The sequence below is a fragment of the Drosophila teissieri genome, chromosome 3L, assembly GCF_016746235.2.
Source record: "Drosophila teissieri strain GT53w chromosome 3L, Prin_Dtei_1.1, whole genome shotgun sequence".
In the NCBI taxonomy this organism is placed as follows: domain Eukaryota; kingdom Metazoa; phylum Arthropoda; class Insecta; order Diptera; family Drosophilidae; genus Drosophila; species Drosophila teissieri.
This window is the reverse complement of record NC_053031.1, coordinates 6,412,415-6,436,172: the sequence shown is the minus strand read 5'-3', so window position 1 is coordinate 6,436,172 and position 23,758 is coordinate 6,412,415. Positions and strand designations below refer to the sequence as shown.

Genomic DNA, 23,758 nt, shown 5'->3' with positions numbered 1-23,758 from the left:
CTGAAAGCTCGGCAAACGCACATGGCGTTTGTTTATATTTGTGGCAGGTAAAAATAGCACTGCATATTTTTAGGCACCGCCGACCAGAATCTCCCACTGCGCATGACCCAATTATAGTTGGCCAAAAGCACGAGCCTGGTTAAACTAATTAATTTATCTAGTTGCTCCCACACTCCAGTTGGCAAGTGGGACTTTAAATTTGCCTTTCTAGATAATTGATATTTTATTTGTAGAGAAAAATATAATAAAAGATTGATGTGCCCTTTCATAAGAAAATAAAATTAGTATATAACAAAAATAAGAGCACTTTACTGCATTTCATACTACTTCTAAGTTTTTAATTCTATGGATTTAGTTTCTAAATTATTTGTTTGATTTTACCCCTACTCCTGGATCACACTAATCTTCTCCAGCACTTGGCTCGGCCACCTGCTGCTGATCGGCCGAGTTGTGCCTTAGTGGATATAGCTGCTCCATGTGCTCGATAAAGGGTCGAATGCCATCCGGATTCTTCATGTACTTGGCCACGCTGAGGATGATATGGCGGTAGATCTGGTGGTCCCGATAAGCCGCATTCGGTCGTCGCTTTTGTGGGGGCCTTATATGCATAGAATATATAATAAACTTTGAAATTATGTTGAGAACTATTTTACCGCTCCTGAGCTCTCTGAATCACCCGTCGACGTCGCACTGATTCAGTTCTGCGGCAGCGCTCACAATATGCAAAATATGCACAAACGACGATTACCAATGCAGAGAAGGCGTAGATGAGCCAACTCCAGCTAAGGACCCTATTAGGAATATAGGATTTTCGTGGTAAATATTTTTACTATTTACTTAAATGTTACGTCACAAATGTTGCATTCAAATCCTTCCAGAGGGGAGAGATCTGCTCGAGCTGATTCTTCTTGGCATCGCTTCTCCAGAACACAAATTGAGGCATTGTTCTTGGCCTGGTCGACTGGCGGCTGGCTACCTATTGAAGTCCGGAAAAAATTTTGAAAATTACTAAAGAGTGCGAGGTGTTAGTTTTGATTCTAAGAAATTTCAAAAAAATACTGAATCGCATGTTATTCAAGCTTTGAGTTTTAAGGAAAAGCAGGACAAATGGTTTAGAGTTTAATGCTAATACAACTCTTAAGTATAAGCTGGCTTAAAAGCATTGAATCTTTCTTTGAAATATTTTTGTATATAATATAGAAATGCCGATTTATAATGAGATATAGTAGCTATTAAGAAGTATCAATAAACTTATTGCCTCATTAATGCGAAATCATGATCAATGCATCGCTGCCAGTTGCTTATGCTGCTTATCCTTAACAACCTGGAAGTTGCGGCTTAAAAAGGCGCCAAGGTCGCAGATCGTCGAACATTCTACGATCGATTGCCCGGCCGGATCATCATTTGACTAAACTTGTATTGACCACATTGCGAATTTCGCTTTTGTCTACGAGGTGCAATGGCAATTTGCAATGGCAATTCGTGCGCTTCCGTCAACAATCGTCTCGGAAAAGCGTGATCAAATAAATTATGGGGTTGTAGAATGCTGACAGTGTCAAAAGAACATTTCAGGCATATTTGTCTTTTTTTTTGTTTTTATTTTGTTTTGTTGGAAAATTTGCCTGGCGCTTGACACATTCGCTTCGGATTTATGGCCACGTCTCTGGCTTGTAGTTTGAATTCCTCACAGTTTCCCCTTTGTCTTTGCGTATTTCTCCTCCCACCAAGTGACACTGCATATTGCCCCAAATTGAGGCACGATCGTACCGATTGCTGGTCAAGCAACCCAGCCCCCAATTCGCATTCAAACCCCAATCGAAAACCCAAAACCAAAAACCAAAACCAACCCAGATGGAAGTCATGGATAATGGCTGACAGGGCACGCGAAAAGTTACGATCTTGCGGCCAAGAATCAAACAAATATGCTGACACACACCGATAACATCAAGATGACTAAACTGTGCTCTGAATTCAAATAAGCACAAAATAATATTTAAATTTCATTTAAGATGCCTAATTTAAATAAAAGCCGTGATAACAATCGAGGTATATCTTTTAATTAATAATAGTTATGGTTCCTAACCTTAGTATACCTTTTATGTTTAGTTTGCTTCTTATTAAACTTCTCTGTAACAAAATCAAAGCCATGCTGCCTCCCACTTAACCCATTAAAGACGCTACACTTTGGCCCCATGTTGTCGCTCATCAACTGGCTGTCAAATTACCTAAACTCAAATGCAGAGCTGCTGCAACTGATGAAAAAGATCGTGATTACGATGAAGGCGATGACGATGCCGAAGATGCCGATGATGATGGGCAACCCACACAAAATGCTAATGAATTGTTATCAGTTAATTGTCCGAGCGGGGTACCTGGCATTGTTATCAGCTTTTATGCTTTTATGCTTTATTTGAAGTCGATTTGGGAGCTCGGCGTGGGTGTTCCCCCAAAACCCAAAGTCCCCACTCAAGTGGCAACTAATAGCCCAATAAATTGTGATTGGCGGCGGCGGGGAACCCGAAGCAACACACATAATGTTAAAAGAAGACCGTACCTTTGTGCAGCTAAGCGAACTGTCAATGGCTGGCACATCGTTTCGATTTATGACCATTCTGTTGGCCAGGGAATGTGCAACCAGTTTGTGGGATTCGCACAGACGAATGTTGAATGCTGAATGCTGAATGCTGGATGTTCCACTGCGCAGGCGCAAATCCTTTTGACATGTCCAATGTGCTCAGCGTTTGGACAGTGGGCAGCTATTCTGTTGCCAGTGGCTAATAATATGTGGCAATGCACTTGAAGAAATTAAGTGGCACAGTCAAAATGTATAAACAAAAGTGATTTATAAATCTCTAGCTTCTGGAAAAAGAAAGTATCTATATAACATAGCAGACTTACCAATGACATGGAGTGCAGCTTAAAATTGTAAAATAAATTTAAATATATCTAGACACAATGGTTTTTTTTTGAGTGTGGTTGACAGTAGCACTCTTATGATGACAACGACAGATCCAGCACCCGATATGGACAGTAGGGCTGGAAACGAGTTCTTCGCTCTGGGATTGGGATTCTCGATGTGAAAGATCAGCGAGCCGTGGCCTAAACTGGCTGCCCGGCAACGGTGGGTAAATATTTAACTTAACAACTTGCCACCGACCGGAGAAGAAGCAACAAAAGCAGCCGTGGCCGCAAGAACAACAACGGCGGACCATAAAAAGCATAAACCGCAAACTCCAAATAGTTTGTACTGTGCAGGGAGTGTAGTGATGATCATCCTATAAACAAAACAGCTGTAATGCACTCAAAAGCCAGCCAACGACCAGCCGAGGGCATACCTGCCCACTGCACCGCCCACCGTCCACCACCCACTCCGCCCCTCAATCCTTCCAAAAAGAGTTCTTCCGCTTCGCGAACTCATCCGCTCCTCAGTTCCAGTTGCATCGAACAAAGGAAGCCAACTTGTGCCCCATCGGTCCAATTTCGTTTGAGCGAACCAGCCAATGTGCACCGAACATGGGCTTCGACTGGTCTGACAGTGCTGACCAGCTGGCTATTTCTAGCTATAAAAAATATCTTTATGTTTACAAATAAATAATAAGTGAAATACATCCGTGAAACGTATCAACATTCATCAGCTTATAGCAAGAGGCAAAATGGAGGTAAACCATTTTTTATTGAGTCGTGTAAGCTTACAGTTCTATAGTAGTTATATATAGAAATTTCTCCTTTTCAGATTCGGTTTAGAACATACCTAAAATATTGTATAAAGAATTATTCAACCATTTTCATAAATTTATATGTTTATGTATTTTTACGGAAGTTAAGACAATGCATTGAATCACGATTCATCTGATGTAAACAAAGAGTAATTGGTTTAAATGATTTATGAATGATTTATAATGTTTAAAAAAACAAATAAATATTTACCGCTTTTCAGGGAGCCTTTAAAAGTAATGTGTTTTTCCGAAATATGAATGTTCAAGAAAACAAATAAATATTTACCGATTTTTAGGGAGCCTTTGCAAGTAATGTGTTTTACCGAAATATGAAATATTTAATGAAATATGAATGAAATATTTAAAATAAATATTTACCGATTTTCGGGGTGCATTTGAAAGTAATGTGTGTTACTGATATGAAATAAGAATGTTTAAGAAAACAAAAATATTTAGCGATTCTCAGGGAGCCTTTGAGAGTAATGTGTTTTACTGAAATATGAAATATTCAATGTTTAAGAAAACAAATAAATATTTACCGATTTCAAGAGTACTGTTGATTCCCCAATGTGTATATGTATTAGCTCATTTTTCTGACAGCACTGGCAGCGGCGTTGATCGCCGATCGTTAACTGGACTTTCGGTTTCGGCTGTGCATTTTCAGTTCGTCTCGGGACTTCTAAGCGATCGGTTTGGATTTCGTTAGCTCCGCCGCGCCAGCTGGCAACTTGTATCTCAAAGATCGCAGCAGCCAGTTCGATCGGTTTTTTGCGCCTCCTGGCATACGGAAGCGGCTAACGCAGAATCCGGAAAATCACAAGAGCCGTAAATTTTGCAAATATTCAAGTATACGCGTATACATGTTTTAAAAGGCCAATTCACGGCCATTAAAATATTTAATTGTACACAATAAAAAGGCGCAATGCCGCGTATCTGCTTAATGTCAGCGCGAAAACTCAATTCAATTTATTGTTTGTGATTGCAAATTTGGCATAATTGTGCTTTGATTTATACGCGAGTGTGTTTCGGGTCATCTCTATAAAAAGGCATTCAAATCTGGTCGCAATTATCTCTGTTTTTCTCTGAACTCGCGGGCCAGTTGGAATTGGTTTGCCGTGTGTAAGTCACATGCAAATATATTTAATTAATTGCAATTACTTATGAATTGAATGTGTGTCAAGCGACGTGCGACATTTCCTAGTGCATTAATCTTGCTCAAATTCACATTGCCGATCCTGTCTAGGAGTCACATGTCACTTATGGACGCAATTTGCATTTTTGTGGAGCGGCCAACTAAGTTGGTTTACCAAGTGTCTTTCATTTATGTGCTTTGGCTGCCAAACAATGCCATAAATGGATAAGGAATTAATTATCGTGAGAACTTGAAGACAATGTCTTTATTGAAATCTCGTCAATAATTCTGAGTAGTTTTCTGTGTAGAATTTATGATAATTCGTTTTGTGTAGTATACGGTAATTTCCATCTTGATAAAAGGTCTTTAAGACAGTGTAATGTGTTTCCGTGTTGTCTTTAATGAAAATTTATTGATTTCGAAGTGGCGAAATGGCTCAGTAAATTGTATTTATTTCAACATTGATCTGATAAAGAATTTAATCGTTGCTTTTTTTGAGTAAATAAAGGTTGTTGCTGTGTCTCATTTGTTTCTTTAAGATAAGTAAATATTATATTTTACATAACTATTTTCTTCCACTACAAATATGAACATCTTTTTAGCCCTATTCCATTTTGATGTCAACACCCAAAACTAAATATGTAAATCTAATGATGTTATCGCCATCAAAAATTAGTGTAAATAATGTGACAAAGCGGAAAATGACACAAATCAAAAATAGATGTATCAATACTTTCCATTGTTTAGACTAGTTTGGCTAACAATTATGCATATACGTATGTATGTATGTAAATGCTTGAATGAGTTTCGTTTTTTGTTTGGGCCAGTGCACTCTGCATTCTGCATTCAGACACATATCGTTTAGCAGGTGAGCAATCAAAAATCGAAGTTTGGGGCACGATCCGCAGAAAAGCGATCGTGCCTTCCTGCATATCGTAATGTCTATGCAAATGTTATCATGGGAAGCGCCACTGGAAAGAGGAGGGGAAGGGGGGGGCGTTTGTTGGTGGCGCATGTCCACGGGTTTTCTTGTTTTTCCTCCGCTTTGCTAATTAAACAAAGTCATTTGCATAAATTACGCAGCTAACGCTAACGGTAACTGGGTTTATGTCTTTTGTCTGGCTTAGACTTGGGTCAACATGAACTATGGTATATATGTACATACATATATGGATATACGGGGGAATATGGGCAATGGGTCTACGGGGCACGTGTGGGCGTGGCCTCCGCCCCCTTGCAGCTGCAAAGCAATTAGCAAAAGACTGGACATGCCAGCAAATTGCGCTCTGCTGTTGCCGTTTTTCCTTTGGCCTTTTTTGGGTCGCTGCAATTGTTATTGAAATGAGTTTTCGCATTTGCAGTTGAACTTGCTGGCGATTCGTGCAGTGAAAAAAGATACATGTATCTCTCGGATATCGATCACAAATGAATGATTGGCCAATCAATAGAAACGTTCAAAACGGGTAATACTATGAGGATATGATATAAAATAAAGTTACAGGATAAAAATAAATAAAAACGTGACTTCAAAGTACTGTATGTGCAATTCTAAATCCCTATCTTCATGTTATGTATACTAGATATAAATTATTTTTCTCAGTGCACTAAAAGGGGGTGGCTGAGACCTAGGACTTTTGAGATGTCAAACTGTCGATGTTGAACACGTTGCATAGTTTTCGCTTTTCATCTCTGGCTTTGTTGGGGAAGAAACGCAGCCACAAAGGCCAACAACATTCCTTAAATTGGATTGAAAGTAAAGTGTAAACAAAAATTGCGATCGAACGACCGACGCATGGTTTGTTGATCTTGTTAAAAAATAAAAACATTCAAAAGGAAATAGAGGGGAGGGCACGTCCAAAGTAAACGAGATACAAACGCCGCGGAAATGTGTCATGATTTTGCATATTAAAGACAAGCGACACAATATCAACAGATGAAACACAAAACAGCATGTCAAATGCTGGGAATGCGCTATCAAATGGCCAGCGACACACACTATTAAACACACAGTTTGTTGGCCGTGATTTTTCTACCCATCACAGCTGTCTTGGCTGTCTCGTGGGAAAAACTCAAGACGAGCCCTGGCAACCAGAACAATAAACAAAGCGAAGGAATGAATGAAATGTGTAACCCCGCCGCAAATATTTGGCAATATGTCAGATAAGATATATTCGATAATCCCCCCATCACATTGGGTTATTGAACCCAGAAAGCAGCGTGAAAATTATATCGACAGTGGGTGGCTTTTCCTTCGCTTTTCCTCCGCTTTTCCCTACCCCATTTTCTCACACAATCACACGACGCGGGTGCGATCGATCGTACATCTAGTGCAGTTTTTCCGAGATCTAAGGCATTTTGCGGCCCATCTCGGCTGCCAAGATAATGTTAATAAAAGCAGCGTTGAAAAGCGTTTGCAACAGCAACAAAAATTGGAAAATTCGAATTTTTCTCGAACGGCTATAAACGAAAAGCTGCAGAGTTACCAAACAATTTCTGGTTGTTGGGGATTCTCCTCGGCAGGCGGCGTTAAGCTCTTAGTTTATCTCTTTATAAGAACTTGAGGAGCGGCCCCGATTACACAAAACATAAATAAAAACGCCTGCTAAAGTGGCAGCTGTTTGGAATTGCACAAAAAGTGTTTAAAAAAAAATACGAAGAAAGAGCCGGACTGAGGGATTTAATTAACATTTAAATGGCTGGCCGTCGGAAGAGTTGTTAATTTAAATTACATTCCGAAAAGCGAAAGATGATCAATTTACACGCCATTGAGCGCGGGTAAACAGACTTCGGAATCGAAGAACATCCAAAAATAACGTACAAATTTCCATAAAGATCTGCTTAATTAAGTAATTGGTGCAGTTTTAGTCAGGCCCCGCACATGATTAATTTTAAAATGCAAAATATTCTATTTATAAATCAGTGTCGAGTCATTCTCCCCACTTTTCCACAGATTTTTCCCCAACTATTTCCCATGACAACCAAAACATGTCAAATGGATGAGACATAGGCAATGTTTCTGACTAGCTCGTAGAGTGAGAAAATCAAAAATTCTTGATAAGATGGATTTTTTAATGAGACTAAAATATTTTTTATCAGAATAGAATTCAGTAATTAATTTTTTCAATTTTTTTTAGAGCCTTATAGAAACAAACACTTTAATTTTCTTTTTTATAATGCATGTGTATGACATTTATTTATTCGTTTGTTTAAGCTTTTGGATAACTCTGTTGATCACTGAACCACAATTAATGTACATATGTAGCTATAGATTAGATTACCTCATATCTAGAGCTCACCGTATCCCAAATCTTTCTAAGTTTCCTGATAGATATATGTTTGCCAGTACGCATCTCTGGTGATTCATTGGCCATAGCTCATGTCTGGGTCAGCTCACAGTTGCAGATACAGATACAGATTCAGATGTAGATGTAGATATATATAGTTTCGGCTACAGCTACTCCCACTGAATCCGTGTCTTGTCAGGGTGACAGAAATAAAGTTGACACTTTCCCGTTGAGAAAAAGTCCACGCCTCTAGAAACATTTAGCCCGTGATTTATGTGCTGGGAAAACAAATCAATAACATTTAACACACACTAATTTCTAGACCCACAGCACACAGAAATGAGAAAAATGTATGGCAGCCTTTGCATAAATTCCAGCTAAACAGCTCAAATGCAACCGCGACCCGAAAATTGATTTATAAATGATTCCCAAGGCAATGCCAGCTATTAATTAGAAATATATCAAAATATAGCCGCCAATCGGCAGTGGGCTGGATCTTGGAATATCTATATACTCAAGCATATCTGTGGATCCATCTCGATCTCCACCTTTTCGGGTTCAGACAAATGCCGCTGGATTTGATTTATCTGCGGACTGACCGCTTTTGGCAATCCAGCAAGGTCAAGGCGAGTTGTCAACGCGGCTTAGATTTCAACGGAATCAAGTTGTTTTTCACTCCACTTCTTATATGTACATATGTATGTATATACTTTGTTATATTTTTTTACCCTTTGTCTGCAGTCTCGATTAAGTTTTGTGGCGGCGCCCGAAAACCTTTTTACCATTTTTATTTTCGGTTTTTGCATTTCTGGGAACTCTTGCAGAGTTATGACAACTGGTTTTTGGGGGCTGGGTCTGACATTTGGCAGTCATTTGAGTGGCAGTCGAGCCCAAGGGGTTCCAGGGTTTCACTTACTAAGCAGCTTAAAGCCACACCTGATTGATACTGCCCCCTGTTTCATTTCTTTTCCCCAAAATGCATCCGACAGAAGGGTCAGTCTTGGCACATTTCCCTTACAATTTCTCAATCCTCGAACTTTGGCTGGTGGTTTTTAATTAGCGCAGCAAATGCTAATGACGACTGTCATTCGAACCCATCAAAAGTTCTGCGGAGTTCAATTGCTCGACGCATGCACTGCAAGAAAAGGAGTACCAAGTTTAGATAAGACTATTATTTGCTTTTATAATGGTATAACAAACTATGCCATTGTATCTATTGTGTTAGCTTAAAAATCAAGTTTGCCTCAAGTTTGTTTTTATTCTGAATGTGAGACGGTCTTTCAGAAGAGACAGAGCTGAAATAATTTTTCAATGTGCACAGTTTTTCGAAATTAAAACACAAGAACGGACATATGTTAGATCCACTTTAATAAGCTGGGCGTTTGGAATCATAAATTCAAGTGGAAGCAATGAATATTAATAAGACCACTGAGCAATTGCAGCAATCGGTTTTTTATGGTTTTTGGGTGGTGCTGGTACTGTGGGTATTGTGGGTGCTGTGGGGCATTGTGGTGCACTCCACTGACAAATGAGATGCCACTGCTCCACAATTCCGCAGTGCGTGAAATTTTGAAAAATGCTCCCGAACAAAGCCAAAATTGATGCACTTTTTCGCTTCCGGCTTCGGTTCACTCCACTTTGCTTCACGTTTTGGCATCCCCTGCCGGTTAACTGTTAACGCGTTTACTTTTCTTTTTGTTTAACGTGTGATTTATCAACCAAAAAAAAATAAATAAAAATAAAAAAAATAAAGCAGGGAGAAGTAATCACAGTCAGCGTCTCATCATCGTCGGCTGCGTTGAACAAATTGCCTTTGTCTCTGGGCTAAAATATCGAACCGTACTTGGAAGTGTTGGCCACTCGACCATGAAAACCGTTGGCCCCATCAAGAACTGGGTTCGGAAAAGTATATTACTTCCTTAAAGCCACAGTGAAGGTTGCTCTGAAGATTTAGAAACCAGCAATCATTGTTTGTTCTTAAATCATTTTCAAGAGCCAATGTTATATACTTGCATGCACTACATTGTGTGTGTTTACTACTAATAATTATGTGGTAATAATGCGTTCCTAAATGCAAGTTCTACTGTAAAAGATTACTTATTTTTCGGCTTGATCCTTTGGCTTCGTCTAGAGCCTCGTTAGTACATTTATGCTACCTTTCAATTACCGATGATGGACAGACTGACGGACAGGTCGGCGCTCCGATGGACAAAGGAATCGGTAATGAGGAGCGGTGGATCCGTCTTGTTGCTTACATTAAGCGAGGCTGGCGTGCAAAATGCCTAGGAATTTGAATGAGAACGAAAGTGAATGTAATTGGACGTAGGATGGGGGTTTTCATTTCAGCGACGACCAAACAAGTTCAGCACTTAATAAAGTCACGCTTATTTTATGTTTATTTCACTTGCAGTGCCATCGAGCGAATTAAGATAGCGCGACGTCACCATCGAAATGCCAGAAATGATTTACTCCAGCTCTTTCCTGCTGCTCTGCTGCACAATCCTGCTGCTGGGAACAGCGGTATCAGGTGTACAGAATGCCGGTTCCAATAGCACCAGTCCCCAACATCCCAACCAGAATCGAACTCATCGCGGACATGGCCACAGTCATCGAACACGTCATCAGGGTAACTATTTGACCACCCATCAACATCAACGGCAGCAGCGGAGACTGCAGGCGCTGAATCAAGCCAAATCGGATGTGGAGCTGCTGCCCGGGGTCACCATGCAGGAGGTCACCAGATTGCGACGCGTGCAGCCCCATAATCCCTACAATAAAGTGCAGACACGACGCCTACACCAATCGCGACACCCCACCGAATGGGATTACAATACTTACAACATCCTGACCAACACCTTCGGACCTCCGCCACCGCCAATGCCGTTGTCACCTCGATACGGCAAGGGCGAGGACAACACCCAGGATGTGGAGCTCATTGGGGTGCGGGAACGGGGCAGAGGATACTCATTCGTGCCATCGGTGACGGTCACCACTGCGCCGCCACCGAATCTGAATCGCAGATCCGTGAGTCCTGGTTCCCGCAGCAGCATCGGCACCATTCCACCACTGGTGCCGGCCAGAAGGGGCTACAGCTACACCACCACCACGACTGCTCCTCCATTGAACACCATCACCACCGACAACCCCTTCGAGACGAACACTATTGGTCGAGGCTATCCCACAGATCCCAAGGAAATGGAAAGGTAAGTGTACTATAGTACATAAGCGAAATGGTTCTATTCTGACCTGTGAGCTATCATGATAGATAACTAAACATGCTGAACTAGTAAAACCTACTAAGAGATACAATATCTCATCTAAATTAACCAATTAAACTGCACCACTCCGCAATCGCCTCAATCCAATCGATAACCTTGCCATCTGTGGTTCATTGAGCCTCGGAAAAGAGTAATGATTTTGGGCTCCACCCCTGGGATAGACGAAAATGAAGATGACGCTGAAGGTGGAGTGGAGGTGGAGGATGTGGATCTTTTGGGCGGGGCGTGTCCGATTGCATTTATCAGAGAGTTTCGGTGCGGCGGTTCAAGGCTGTTGCAGCCATAAATATGGCCAAAAAGCCGGACTGGTCATACGGTCTTACCTTTGGCCCAAGATCTGCGGCTTATCGCGTCGCACATAAATTATTTAAATATTATGACACGCCGCGTTTTCAATGTCAGCAGCTGCGCTTCGTGGCTAATTCGAGACCCAAGACCAAGCCAACTGCTGGCTGGCTGGCTGGCTGGAAATTAGCTCCAAGGCCAAGTGGCCGTGATATTTTCAGATTTTTCTCAACAAGCACTTCAATTGTCGTGTGTCAATTGCAGCGAATCAATGAGCGCGCACTTGTGCTCGAAACTATTGCAATTGCAGCTCCTCAAGTGTAACAAGCAGATCTCCGCTTAGATACGACTGGTCTTCGCCCTTGTTATGTTTCCCCCTTTTTTTTGTGCACCACCCATTTGGCCAAGATCGTGGTGGCATTGACTCGAAAAAGGCAGCCTGTCGTTGTCTTTAAGGTAATGAACTTTAACGAGTTTTCAATTGCCAGTTGCTGCCCGATGTTTTCTAATTGGAATTAATGCGACTCTACTTAAGGGCACTGGCATTCCAGCTGCAATCCGACGCCTTTGCATTTTGCATCTGCCACGCGGGACAACGCCGCGTATGCGCAATCTGAGTGGTTTTGGCTCGTTCGACACATGCGACTTGGTGGTGGAGTTGCAAATTATGACACTTTTTGATTTATGCGGCAACTGCCAAAATCACGCCACAAGGCAAACACACAGCCAGCATCATCAGTCACAGCACAGTGGCAAAAAAAAAGAGCTGGGGCACATACTACGCGGCACTTGAAATAAATTAAAATGTCAAACTAGATAGTTATCGCAAAATTATTAATCTGACTGCGGGCAATTATAAATGTAATTCGACACTTATCTGTTGGCTATATTGGTTATATTTATGTGGCCCAAATGAAATGGTATTTATTTCTATTTATCTATTTCTATCTATATTATAAATCTGCCCCATTTTTAATTGATATTTTTCGCAGTGCAGCGATTGTGCAAATCTTCTATTTTCTGGCATCACTTCCACTGTGATTGCCTCAATACGTAGGCGCTGCTGCTGCTGCTGCCTTGCCCATTTGTTTTTCTATTTATTTAAGCACTGCACGTGCAACGCCGAGATACTTTAACTGCAACTGCAACTGCGACTCCGACTGCAAGTGGCAAGTTGCAACAGAGCATATGGAAATGACTTTTCGTACGGATTGGCTTCGCCTGCAGATATTCACACGCCGCCATCAGCACATAAATCCCCTCCAAGCGGCGATCGAACCTGGTCAATGGGTAATGGCCAGTGCAACGATTCAATTGCGGCTACGTACTCCGTGTTAATCAGCGTCATACGCGGCGATTTGCGGATAAAAGTGAACTTAAGTCGTTTTCCGCTCCTTTGGCAATGAAAGCACTGCAAAAAAAATGTTAAATGTGCCACCGACGCAAGTGTTGATTGAAATCTCTGTAAAAGTGTGAAGACCAAGGAATTACACTTTAAAATTTTCTATTATAAAAGTATAAAAAGATAAACTCTTTTCTTGCTGTGCACAGTGCCACCGCGAGGCGTAGGAAATTACGCTTTTAATTATCCACATCGTGTTGTAACTGCATATGCAAAAGCCAAAACATTTGAACCATTCGAAATTTGTTGTCTGTTTGGTGCAGTGTTTTGGCTTCTGTGTGATAAATTCAATTGATGTCTGCAGTGTGCATGTTTTGGCCAATTTGTTGTTGTTTCTGCCGTGGCAGTTGCTGTTGCAGTTGCAGTTGCATGTGTCTGACACTTGATTGATGTCTGTTTTCAGCCGGTTTTGTATTGATTGACTTTTGATTTGCCTTCGCAGTTGCGCAATCGATTGGAAGTGATCTGAAATGAGAGCCATAGAAATTAATTATAGATCTTGTACTCTCTGCGCAAGAAGGTGTTGATTCGGGGAGGGCACTCATACTTCAGTGGGCGTGTCCTGCTCAAATGCCACTTGCAACGCGACTGCGAGTGCTGCAAGTACATGCATCCATATCAGACAGATATCTGCAATGGCCTAGCATAAAAATCGAAAACAAAGCAGGGCCTTGACTTCAATCAGGCGCAGCAATAAAAGCCAAATGCAACAATTGGCAAAAGCACAATCAAATGCGACAAGAGCCAGCGCCGAGCTATGTGCACTCCAAGCAGCACTGTGACCCCAGACAGCGCCGCAGACTGCACTGAAAACAATTCGAGTAAAGGCAAATATTTAGTAATTTAGGTAGCTTAGGTATTTATGAGATAGGTTTCGGCATTTTCCTCCAAGTGTGTGCTTCAGACGCTGGCCCATTCGCAACTGGATGCGAAGTCAGGGCTCAAGACCGCCGCCTGCAAATTGCTTGTCAACAATCGACTTGGGCTTGGAAACCCAAACCCCAAGCCCCAAGCTGCAAACCCCGAGCTGCAAGCTCCAGGTCTGCGATAATTATGGACACAAAGGGGGAAACTGGGGGCGAGTGACGAATGATTTGATATGCTGCGCTTGGAAAAACTGCACTTAGAACGCGGCTGGGCCTGTGAAAATTCGTTAACATTTTGCACCGTGAAGCATTGTGCTCAATGGCTACGCCTACGCGTGCCCAGCTAAAAAGGCAGAAAAATTGAAGTCTCGAAGACAGTGAGGCTCAAAGACCCAAAGACTCTGGAGCTGGAGCTGCAGCTGGAGAGGCATAAGCTTAACTGGGCTTATCTGAAGTCCAAGTCATGCCATCAGGCCAGGAAACCTTGGCCCAGGCAGAAGCTCGTTTAATGAGTTTTTCTTGGGATTCGTGGGGAGGGCAACTTGGGCTTACACCCACTCTGGGCAACATGAAGCTTGCAACTTGTACACGTGCTCATCAAAAATCAGCGGCGAACACGACTTGATACGACATCAATTGAACAAATTGCTTGACAAATGCAAATCGCTGATTTGCCATCTCAATATTCGCCTTAATGAAGATGGATTTCTCATTCAAGCCGCTGGAATCTTTACGAGCCCCCTATGGAAACCTTGTTATTGGAGGGTTTACGACTGCTCGCTCAAACTGGTGACCCCGATTGCACCCATTAGTCATGGTCAGTGTCGCTTTAAATGAATCAGGCTGGGGGCCTGAAACCTTCGAGGGTTTTGTCTCTCTGGATTTTCAAAATATATTTGGGTCAAAGGTCTGACAAAAATATTTGTTACACTTTCCCTCAAGTGTGACATGTTCAGTATTTGTTGCAGTATCACTTTACCTCTGCCAGTTGAGTTATTTACCCCCACTCGTTATGGAAACCTATTCAAATGAAGCACAAAGTAATTAATGCATCAGGCTGAGTTGAATGGGAAATTATAGGAAAGAATAATATTATCTTTACTGAAAGTTGGGAAACTGCTTCAAAACTTCTATCATATCGTTTTAAATGTATTCTGCGTTAACATGATATATGTAATAATACATTGAAGAAACAATAGTGCAATAATAATGAAATTTACAACGCATAGTTCCTTAGTTGAATGCAGGTTACATAACTATCTATCACACACCGCAGGCCTTACCATAAAGCAAAAATGAAATTTATTAAATGAATATGCAAATCACTTTTCATGGTCTGAATTTACGCCTATTGTCTGCAGCGCTGTCCACGCCATGCAATTAGTGAGTTTTTCATATAAACATGAGTAAGTCGCTCGAAACTCGAATGGGCCAGTGGACAGTGGACACTCTGGACAGATGGACAGCAGAGCTCGGTCACAATGGAACTGCATCGGCTCAGCGGTAATTTGCAAATCACGCAGCTTCGCATCTCAAGTTGAAAATTGGGTTAATGCAATGCTGGGGGGGATTGGACTGAATCCGAGATGGAGACCGAAAAGCAGTTCCCCAAAACCCCAGACAGATTACATGGAAACCCGTTCGGGGAGTTGTCCGGGATGGAGTGGGGGTTCATGGGGATTCGGATGGCGATGGCGATGGTGACGCTGTCTTTGCAATGGGCTTTTGTCTTGCAGCCAGTACAAAATTCGAAATACAAAATACAACATACAAAATACAACATACAAAAGACAACAAAACTGCAAGCGCCACACACGAGCTCAAATCCAAAAGTCGGGCCAAACATGACGCACAAAATTCCAGCCATACATGCTCTACACTTTAAGAATAGTTTCATTACTTGATTTTGATTAATAAAAACTCAGTGACTCATAGCAGTGTAATATATTTTATACGCAAACTTCTGGGAAATAATTTATTTTTTATCAGCTGAATGATGCTTTCTAAGAGATCTACGAATATTAACTTTGCCAATCGTTATATGAAGTCATTTCCTTTGCTTGACTCATCAATCATCGTCATTTCAAGTTCCTTAATTGAAATCACAATGCAAATACGCAAAGTCCAAGAAAAATTAAATTTAAACAGATTTACTTCGCTGAAAAATTCCTTTTTTTACAAGAAAAATGAATAATGCTGAATGGATAAATTGGTGCCCAATCTCATGAAACAAAACTTTAGAGCACAAGTTGGCTAATTTGAATTTTCACACTTACCACTCACTTTCGCTGAGTGTAGCAGATAAGCATGCTAGCCTGGCCAGGAGAGCATACGAGGCACGCCATTTGGCTTACTTAATTATGTTGCAATTGGATACCAAGCGGTGCAACATACCAGGGTTTGGGATTGAGATTGGGATTGGGATTGGGTTCGGAACTGGAGTGGTATGGGGAGTGGGATAGGATCGGCTGCTGGCGCTGCACTTGCTCGACTTTTGGGCGTGGGCCGAATGACTGAGATTCGCTGGAAAATATCTTCATCTGGGCCATTTCGGCGGCAGCTTCTCTTTTCTGGTTGCCCAAACGCGGCGCTTTCAAAATGTGTTACGGCCTTTTCACTCGTCGTTGCGCGATTCGGATCTCAATTTCAGCATCAGCATTAGCATTAGGAGTAACAATATAACAAAGGTAGCCGAGAATGGGCTATGTTAATTTGATGAAAATTTGTTGTGTGCGTTTGCCGTTCGGTTGCGCTTTTGTTAGCAGTTCATCGGAAAGACCAAAAGCCGCTGGAAGAGCTGGGAATACGTACGTATACGTACAGGCAGCCAAACAACGTAAGAAAAAAATAAAATGGAAATCGTGCACGCCTCTTGCATTTCTCTGGCGTTTTCTTCGGATCTTCTTGGGTCTTTATTTTTTTTTTTCTTTCTCGTTGCGAGTCTGTGAGTTTTGGAGAAGGGCAGAGGCTGCAGCTCACGTTGCCACTAATCGGATTTTCGGCCACGGCTCGACACGGCTGTTGTTTAAACAAGTTTGGGGCATTAATCATGATTTACAACACACCGACACACACTCTCAATCGCATTCACACTTGGCCAGCGGAGGCTGCCACACAGAGGGCACCCAAAGCGAAGAAAAGGGCCCGAATTAGTGGGGGATTGCAGCTACACCAGAAGAAAAAAGAAGAAAAAGGGAAGAAAATGGGGAGGAACCCATTGACAGGCCTCCAGATCGCTTATCGCGCGATTATGTTGTACGGAAAACTCGAGGGGCCGGGCGCGGCCACTGAACCCCACCTTCTGGGCATCCTGGGCCTCCTGGGCCTCCTGCATCAATCCCTATGTATATAATCAGCTCAGATTACCACAAAATAGTGCTCCATCTTCGTGGGCAAGGAATTTGCAATTGCCATTTTCATCTGCAGTGCAACTGCAACTCGTACTCGTAGTTGCCGCCTGACACTTGCGGCAATTTTCTTTTCACTTTTCGCAACAAATTCTTGCTGCGTCTTTTATTGCATAATCTGGCCAAGAGAGCAAGACAAATTTACAGCCAAATTAGAACTGGCTGGCTGCGGTTAGCCGTGACTGGCGATTTCTGCCACGATTTTGTGTAGAGTACGAGTCTGGTGCATATTGACTTTGACAGCGCGTTTGCTTTAAAACTCTATTAAATTGAATAAATAATAATAATTACCTCTTTTAAATGGTATTTCAGTCCAAGCGTTTCAAATTGTATTGCTTCAAACAGCAGCTACAGACGATGTGAAGTCTGGAAAGAAAAGAATTTGCTGCTTGGCAAAGGCCAACACATGGTGGCTAACAAATGATGGCTATATATTATCCCGATCTGGAAAAGTCCAATCTGATTTGTTACTGACAAGTACTTCAAAGCAGTGAAGAAATTCCAGCGGTGTTCGCCTTTTTCGATGAGGAAGTTGCATCCCAGGGGAATAGACATCGACTGCATGGCTTTTTCTGGCCGGGAAATTCCCTCCCTTTTGGCCTGAGTATTTGTCCAGTCGCATATTGGATTTCCACTTGAGTCGTCGCTGAGTGCTGTAATAATTTTCTCCGCTAAAAGAGCAAGAATAAGAGGAACAAAACCGAAAGCGGTGGAGCTGCCTCCGATTTTAGTTGCACTTGCCGAGACGCGGACATGACTGAAATATTATTAGAAACGGCGAGGCGAGGCAGTGCGTCGTTGTCGACTTTGTGGCATCTTCCTGGGATCGGGTGCCGTGGTCACATGGGCGTTGCATTTTACGCTAAGTAAGAATCCAAATAAAGCTGCGGCAGCTGGACCAGGAAGCACGTCTAAAAATGTGCCTACTCCCCCGGCTGCTGCTCCTGGTCGCCTCCTCCAAAGGCTTCTTTCTTGTCGTGGTTGTTCCTCCTGATTTCTGCGGTTCTGCTCGGTTCTGTTCTGTTCTGTTCTTTTCTGTTCCTCTTGTCGCTGTTGTCGTCTTGGTCGTGTTGCAAGGCACACTGAAGAAAACTACCCACAACTGTTTCCACTTAATGCATAAAAACAGTGTTCTAATGTCAATGTTGCCAACTAATCCCCTTATTATAATATTTCAACTAGCTCCCTTTGCTAGCATGAATAAACTGCACAAGATTTTTTCCAGTTTAGCCAAAAGCAGAACGGCGTAGTGGGTGAGTGCATCCAACTTGCCTAATGATGCAGTGCAACTGCGATCGCTCTGTTCTCGAATTGTGCATTTGCTGGCCGGGCCAATTTAAATTCTAATTTCATGTAGCAAATCAGATTGGCTGCCCAGTGGCCGGACCACAAATGGCCCAAACAGTTAGCCAAAGTTACCTGCACTTCAGCTGGGGTTTTAGCCAAGTTTTGGGGCCTGGCTGCTGGCATTTGGCTTTGGTCTTGGTATTGGTCTTGGTCTTGGCCTGGCCCAAAAGCATTTTCACTCCTCCAATCTGGACGCGGTCATAAAAATTCATTTTACGACCCTGACAACAATATTTTTATGTTTTTATAAATTTATTTCACATTTTCATTTGGAAACCAGATACGCGAAGCTAGACTTGCACTTTTCTCCGGCATATCGCAACTGTTTACAGCCGTTAAGTGTCGCCAAGTTTTTGTGGCTTTGGTTTTTTACTATTCGTCTTAACTGTTTTTTAAATGCATTCACGTTGCAAAGACGTAAAGATTGACAAAATGCAAACGGGTTTCCCAAAATGACCCAATCTCAAAAGAGCTTAATAAAAATGATTTAAATCGGGTTTAACTCCATTGAAAGGCTCTTTATGGCTTCTAATGGCTGGCCCTCTAACTGGGGTTTCATTTTGGCTAAAACCCATTTCATCTGCCTAATTTGTTCAGCTATAAACAAATTTTCAGCGCTACACAAAGGAAGTTTTAGCTGCACACTTTTAATAAATTACTATTCCCATCAAAAAGGTTTAATAAGATTCCCAAGGTCCGACTTATTTCGAACACAATGCGACGTGTTAAAGTATATGCATATTAAGTGTTGAAACTTAATTAAAAAGCAAGCTTAAGTGAAGGGAATAATATTTTGATGCCTTGTTAATATTTATCAATTTACAGGGGCTTTAGGCAAGGATATAAGCTCATAAAGAGCAGCAGCTGATTTCAATTTAAATAAAAATATATGGCTGCTTATTTATCTTTCACTTCTGGTTTTAATTGAAAGTCTTATGGCAGGGCGTTTATATTTATTGGATCTATAATCTATACAATCCTTTTCCGTATAATTTTCTTAAAGCACGGGAAATGACTCTTCTTCGTGAGGGCAGGGATCCGAGATTTTAATGCATTCCGAGCTCTATCCATTTATTAGCCCTGGACCCATCTGCGCACTCCATTAAGCCCACACACCCGCTCGGGGTCACCTTTTTGGCCTGCAGCCATCGATGGCTCATTAATTTCTGCGTGGCGGCCAATGAAAATAAATCGTAAATCAATAAACCGCATTCGACGCTTTGGCCCGTGATTCGAATCTGAGTTCCCCGCTTCCCCAACTCTTTTCACATTTTTAACTGCCTTTCTTTAAGTGCATCTTTTGGGTCTCCTTTTGGGTTTGCTGCAGTGACCAATATATTTTTGTCTCGTTGCGTTTCTTGTAAAATTTAACAGTTTTCATATTTTGATTAATTGGCCCGCTGGCATTTTATTTCTGCTGGCTGCTGCTCTGCGTCTGTCTCCAAAATAAAATCGAAGCAATTTTGATTGATGTTTTTATAATTTTATGGGTCCGTTGGCAGGGAAACCCTTGGACTTAACTGAACTTTAACTTCTGCTGAAGCCAATGGAGAACCTTAAGATGTAGCCACAGGTGTTCGGGCCTTCAGCAATTAAAAATTCAAATTTAATTTTAGCCTAAACGTTTCTAAACAAAGCAATGAAGCCATCCATCCATTCACCAGCACACATGCAGGCGATTACACTTTTTTGTCTGGCGCTGTCTGGCGCAGCGGGATATATACAATGCGCCGATGGGCGGAGGGGGCGGGGCAGATCGGCCTGGGGTCGGGGTGCATCCTCCGCAATTGCACGGAGGAAAAATTTGTATTTCACACTTAATTATGATTAGGTATAAATGAATAAACTGTTTTTAAAACAAGTGAAAGTACCTGTCTTTGGATTATAATTATTTGGTTAGCCATATTTATATTTAAGAAGTAAGTAAACTATCTAAGCGAAATCAATTAATTAATTTTTTCTGTGCACCGTATCCGATCGGAGATTTATGCAGCCAGTGGATTGGATGTGGAATTGGGAATGAGCATTCCATGTTGCACTTTGTTGGCACAGTTTCTGATTTTTGAGAGAAGACTTCCGCATTTTATTTGGCCGTTCTTGTTATTGTTTTCGATGGAAATGGAGGCCAGTATCTTTGGCTTTGTTTGGCGCCCTTAACGCTCAGAATGCTGGCGCATAAATAACGTGAGAATTATGGTACAAGAGAAGCCAGTTACAGCAGACAACATACAGGAGAAAAAAATGGAAAAAAAAGGAAAAAATTGGAAAAAAGAACAGGGCATAAATATGCATGTGCGGCAATAAAGAAATTGGTAAATGTCCCGGTCGCAGGACCATTGTGGCCAACTGTGTGCCACTTTCCGCTTTTAAATCGCGAAATTTTGGCCAGCCAAATGGCCAGCAAAATGGCCAGCGGTTTTGTGATCGCAGCAGTCAGTCGTCGTCACTCAGTGGCCACGTCACGCGTTCGCAATTGTTTTTGGCCCGCATTGCCAATTACGACACCATCAGCGAACCAGCAGCATCAGTTGCTGCAGCCGCAACTGCAACAGCAGCAGCAGTAACTGCTGCAGCAACAGCAGCCACAGCAAACAGCAGCGTTTATTCGCAGCCCCACAGCCTGCCAATTTATGGGATGCACCTCGCTTTTGGGCCAGTTTGCATCGTTTTTTTTTGGCAACCAAAATCAAAAACCGCTTATTATCAGCGCTTTTTATGTTTGGCTGCTCGGGGCCAAAGGTCTAAGGAGCATTGGCACTTCGGTTATTGGATTTTGGCTGGGTTTGAGAAGCACAGGGTCATATAAAGAGACTTATTATATAGTGTGAAGTTGGCATAGTATAAACTTTAATTGCTTTTATGAGTTTTAATGTGTGCGAAGTTATAAAAAAACGGCTTAAGAGTTATTTCAATTTTTTTTTAGTACGGATCTGCCTATAATGCCAAACATTTTATGGTCCACAAAAATATTAGCTTAAAAAAAATATAAGCACAAGGCTTATAAATATTTGCGTGGTTACCTATCGTGTTGCACAAGGAAACTAAATTGGATTACGGCTAATATTGAATATCCATGTGATATTTCTGTCAACAGTTTGACAAGCCTTCAAATTTGGTTCGACAGCCACTGAACTGTCTATTGCGTGAACTGGAGCACTTGGTTGCCAAGTGGTTGCCATGCTGCCAAGTGGCCATCTGGCTGCTCCTCCGAATCTGAGTCCGAATGGCGGGCAAGCAAATGACATGGCTGACATGGCTGCAAGTCATCGGTTGGGAGCGTGTCGTGTTTGTCATCGCAGATACGCGAACACGCTAATATCGTACCCAGTCCAATCGAATCCGAGTCCAATCCAATCCGCTGGCACCTCCAGACACATGTGACAATTGCCCAGATCCCACTCCCAGAAACAACCTGTTGGCTCTGTTCCACTGTCGTTATGACTGTAATTGGCCGAAGTCGTCTGGAAAAGTCAGTTTCACTTTTGCAGATGATGAGCCGCTGATTTGGGTCAGCCCCACCGCTCGCAACCATTCCAATCCAATTCGATTCACACCTCGCTCTGGTTTTCCTTGCAACTCATTACAGGCGGCACATTTGCATGCAACAGCGAACGGTCACGATGCCCGTGAAACGGACGGAGATCTACAGTCGTCCCACCTGGAAGCACATGGCCACGCCCTGCCAACCGCCCACCTTCAGTGGCCAGAAGTGCACCAGGGTGCAGGTGGTTCACGAGCAGGCCTACCGGGATGTCATCGACCACAAGACCGCCCAGCAGATGACCTACGACTGCTGCACGGGATGGAGCCGGGAAACCCCAAAGTCGGATTCGTGCATGAAACGTGAGTCTTAAATGAGTCTTAGATGACTTCAAATATGGATTAGTTTTATCCAGCTTTCTAAAATATATCTTGTAATCATTTGCAGCAATTTGCTCTGGAGGCTGCCAAAACGGTGGCAATTGTACGGCTCCAACCACCTGTAGCTGTCCACCTGGTTTCACAGGACGCTACTGTGAGCAGGATGTGGATGAGTGCCAGACGGAGAAGCCCTGCGATCAACAGTGCATCAATACTCATGGATCCTACGTCTGCCGCTGCCGTCAGGGATTCGTTCTCCAACCGGATCAGCAGAGCTGCAGGAAGGTGTCCACGAATGCGGAAGATGCGTTCGAGGCTCGGGATCTGGAGAACGACATCGATGATACGGACGCGGAGGTGGCCACGCGGCTGCAGAAGATCGAGAAGTCCTTGGCCAATGAGCGAGTGCACACCAACGAGCTGCAAAAGTCGCTCCAGGCCACCTACAGTGTGGTGGACACACTCAAGAGCCGGCTTAGCACGCTGGTAAGGATTAGATTAGTATTTGATATTCTTATTTAACTATTTTTAATTAAACAATTTCTTTCGTATGCGACCAGGAAAAGCAGGCTCAGGATGTCAGTCGACTGCAGACGAATCTATACAAGACGGAGTCCCGGACCAACAAGCTGGAGGGGATGCTGAACCTGCTGCTGAAGTGCCGGAATGGCCCCAATGCCAACTGCCCCTAAACAGAACTGCATTTCCCTACGCTATTATTAAATGTTAGTTAACTTAATTGACCACTCCGTTCACGTGTAGCTGCTCCTGCTTGTAAGCCATTCCCGAATGCGAGTCGAGTGCCTCTGTAGTCTGTAGAATCAGCCCCCGGATCGGGCTATTAGTACTTAAGCGAACGTGTCATAAATGTATCGAGATCTGAAGTTATAGCCGTAAGCGCACCACCGCACTCTGCACCACCACAATGCGGGTGGTGCACCGATTAGTTTCTGCATGTATCTGTATATAATTTTAATGTATATGAGAAATCACTGCACGAATAAATGCATTTTCTGATTTAAATGTCTGAGTGTCTTTTTTGGAATACTTAACTGATTGAAATGGAAGAGAAAGAATAAAAGGTGAATTACTCCAATATAGGTACAGAGACCTTTTTCATATAAAGTATTTGCTATTCTACTTTTTAACAGGAATAATAGAGAGCCAACTACTATTTTTT

At 42.4% G+C, this 23,758-nt stretch overlaps 2 protein-coding genes across 2 annotated transcripts; one reads left to right on the top strand and one right to left on the bottom strand.

Moving 5' to 3' along the window:
• Positions 1-281: 281 nt before the first annotated feature.
• Positions 282-1,067, bottom strand: LOC122617716. Its single transcript, XM_043793673.1, has 3 exons — positions 849-1,067; positions 654-791; positions 282-598 (listed from the first exon to the last, which is right to left on the bottom strand). Exons 1-3 carry the CDS (start codon positions 941-943, stop codon positions 400-402), a joined length of 432 nt encoding a protein of 143 aa, XP_043649608.1. The 5' UTR covers positions 944-1,067; the 3' UTR covers positions 282-399.
• A 3,326-nt stretch (positions 1,068-4,393) lies between these two features.
• On the top strand, positions 4,394-23,549 carry LOC122617020. Its single transcript, XM_043792659.1, has 5 exons — positions 4,394-4,835; positions 10,543-11,335; positions 22,304-22,560; positions 22,646-23,064; positions 23,139-23,549. The coding sequence occupies exons 2-5, from the start codon at positions 10,584-10,586 to the stop codon at positions 23,268-23,270; spliced, it is 1,560 nt and encodes a 519-aa protein (XP_043648594.1). The 5' UTR covers positions 4,394-4,835; positions 10,543-10,583; the 3' UTR covers positions 23,271-23,549.
• The last annotated feature ends 209 nt before the right edge of the window (positions 23,550-23,758 follow it).

Bases quoted from the DNA above. Each gene is read 5' to 3' on its own strand.
- LOC122617716 (XM_043793673.1), bottom strand. From the start codon at position 943: ATGCCTCAATTTGTGTTCTGGAGAAGCGATGCCAAGAAGAATCAGCTC. The intron at 792-848 runs GTAACATTTAAG...TATTCCTAATAG, and splicing joins TTGAATGCAACATTTGTGAC to GGTCCTTAGCTGGAGTTGGC. The intron at 599-653 runs GTAAAATAGTTC...TATGCATATAAG, and splicing joins ATTCAGAGAGCTCAGGAGCG to GCCCCCACAAAAGCGACGAC.
- LOC122617020 (XM_043792659.1), top strand. From the start codon at position 10,584: ATGCCAGAAATGATTTACTCCAGCTCTTTCCTGCTGCTCTGCTGCACA. The intron at 11,336-22,303 runs GTAAGTGTACTA...AACTCATTACAG, and splicing joins GATCCCAAGGAAATGGAAAG to GCGGCACATTTGCATGCAAC. The intron at 22,561-22,645 runs GTGAGTCTTAAA...AATCATTTGCAG, and splicing joins GTCGGATTCGTGCATGAAAC to CAATTTGCTCTGGAGGCTGC.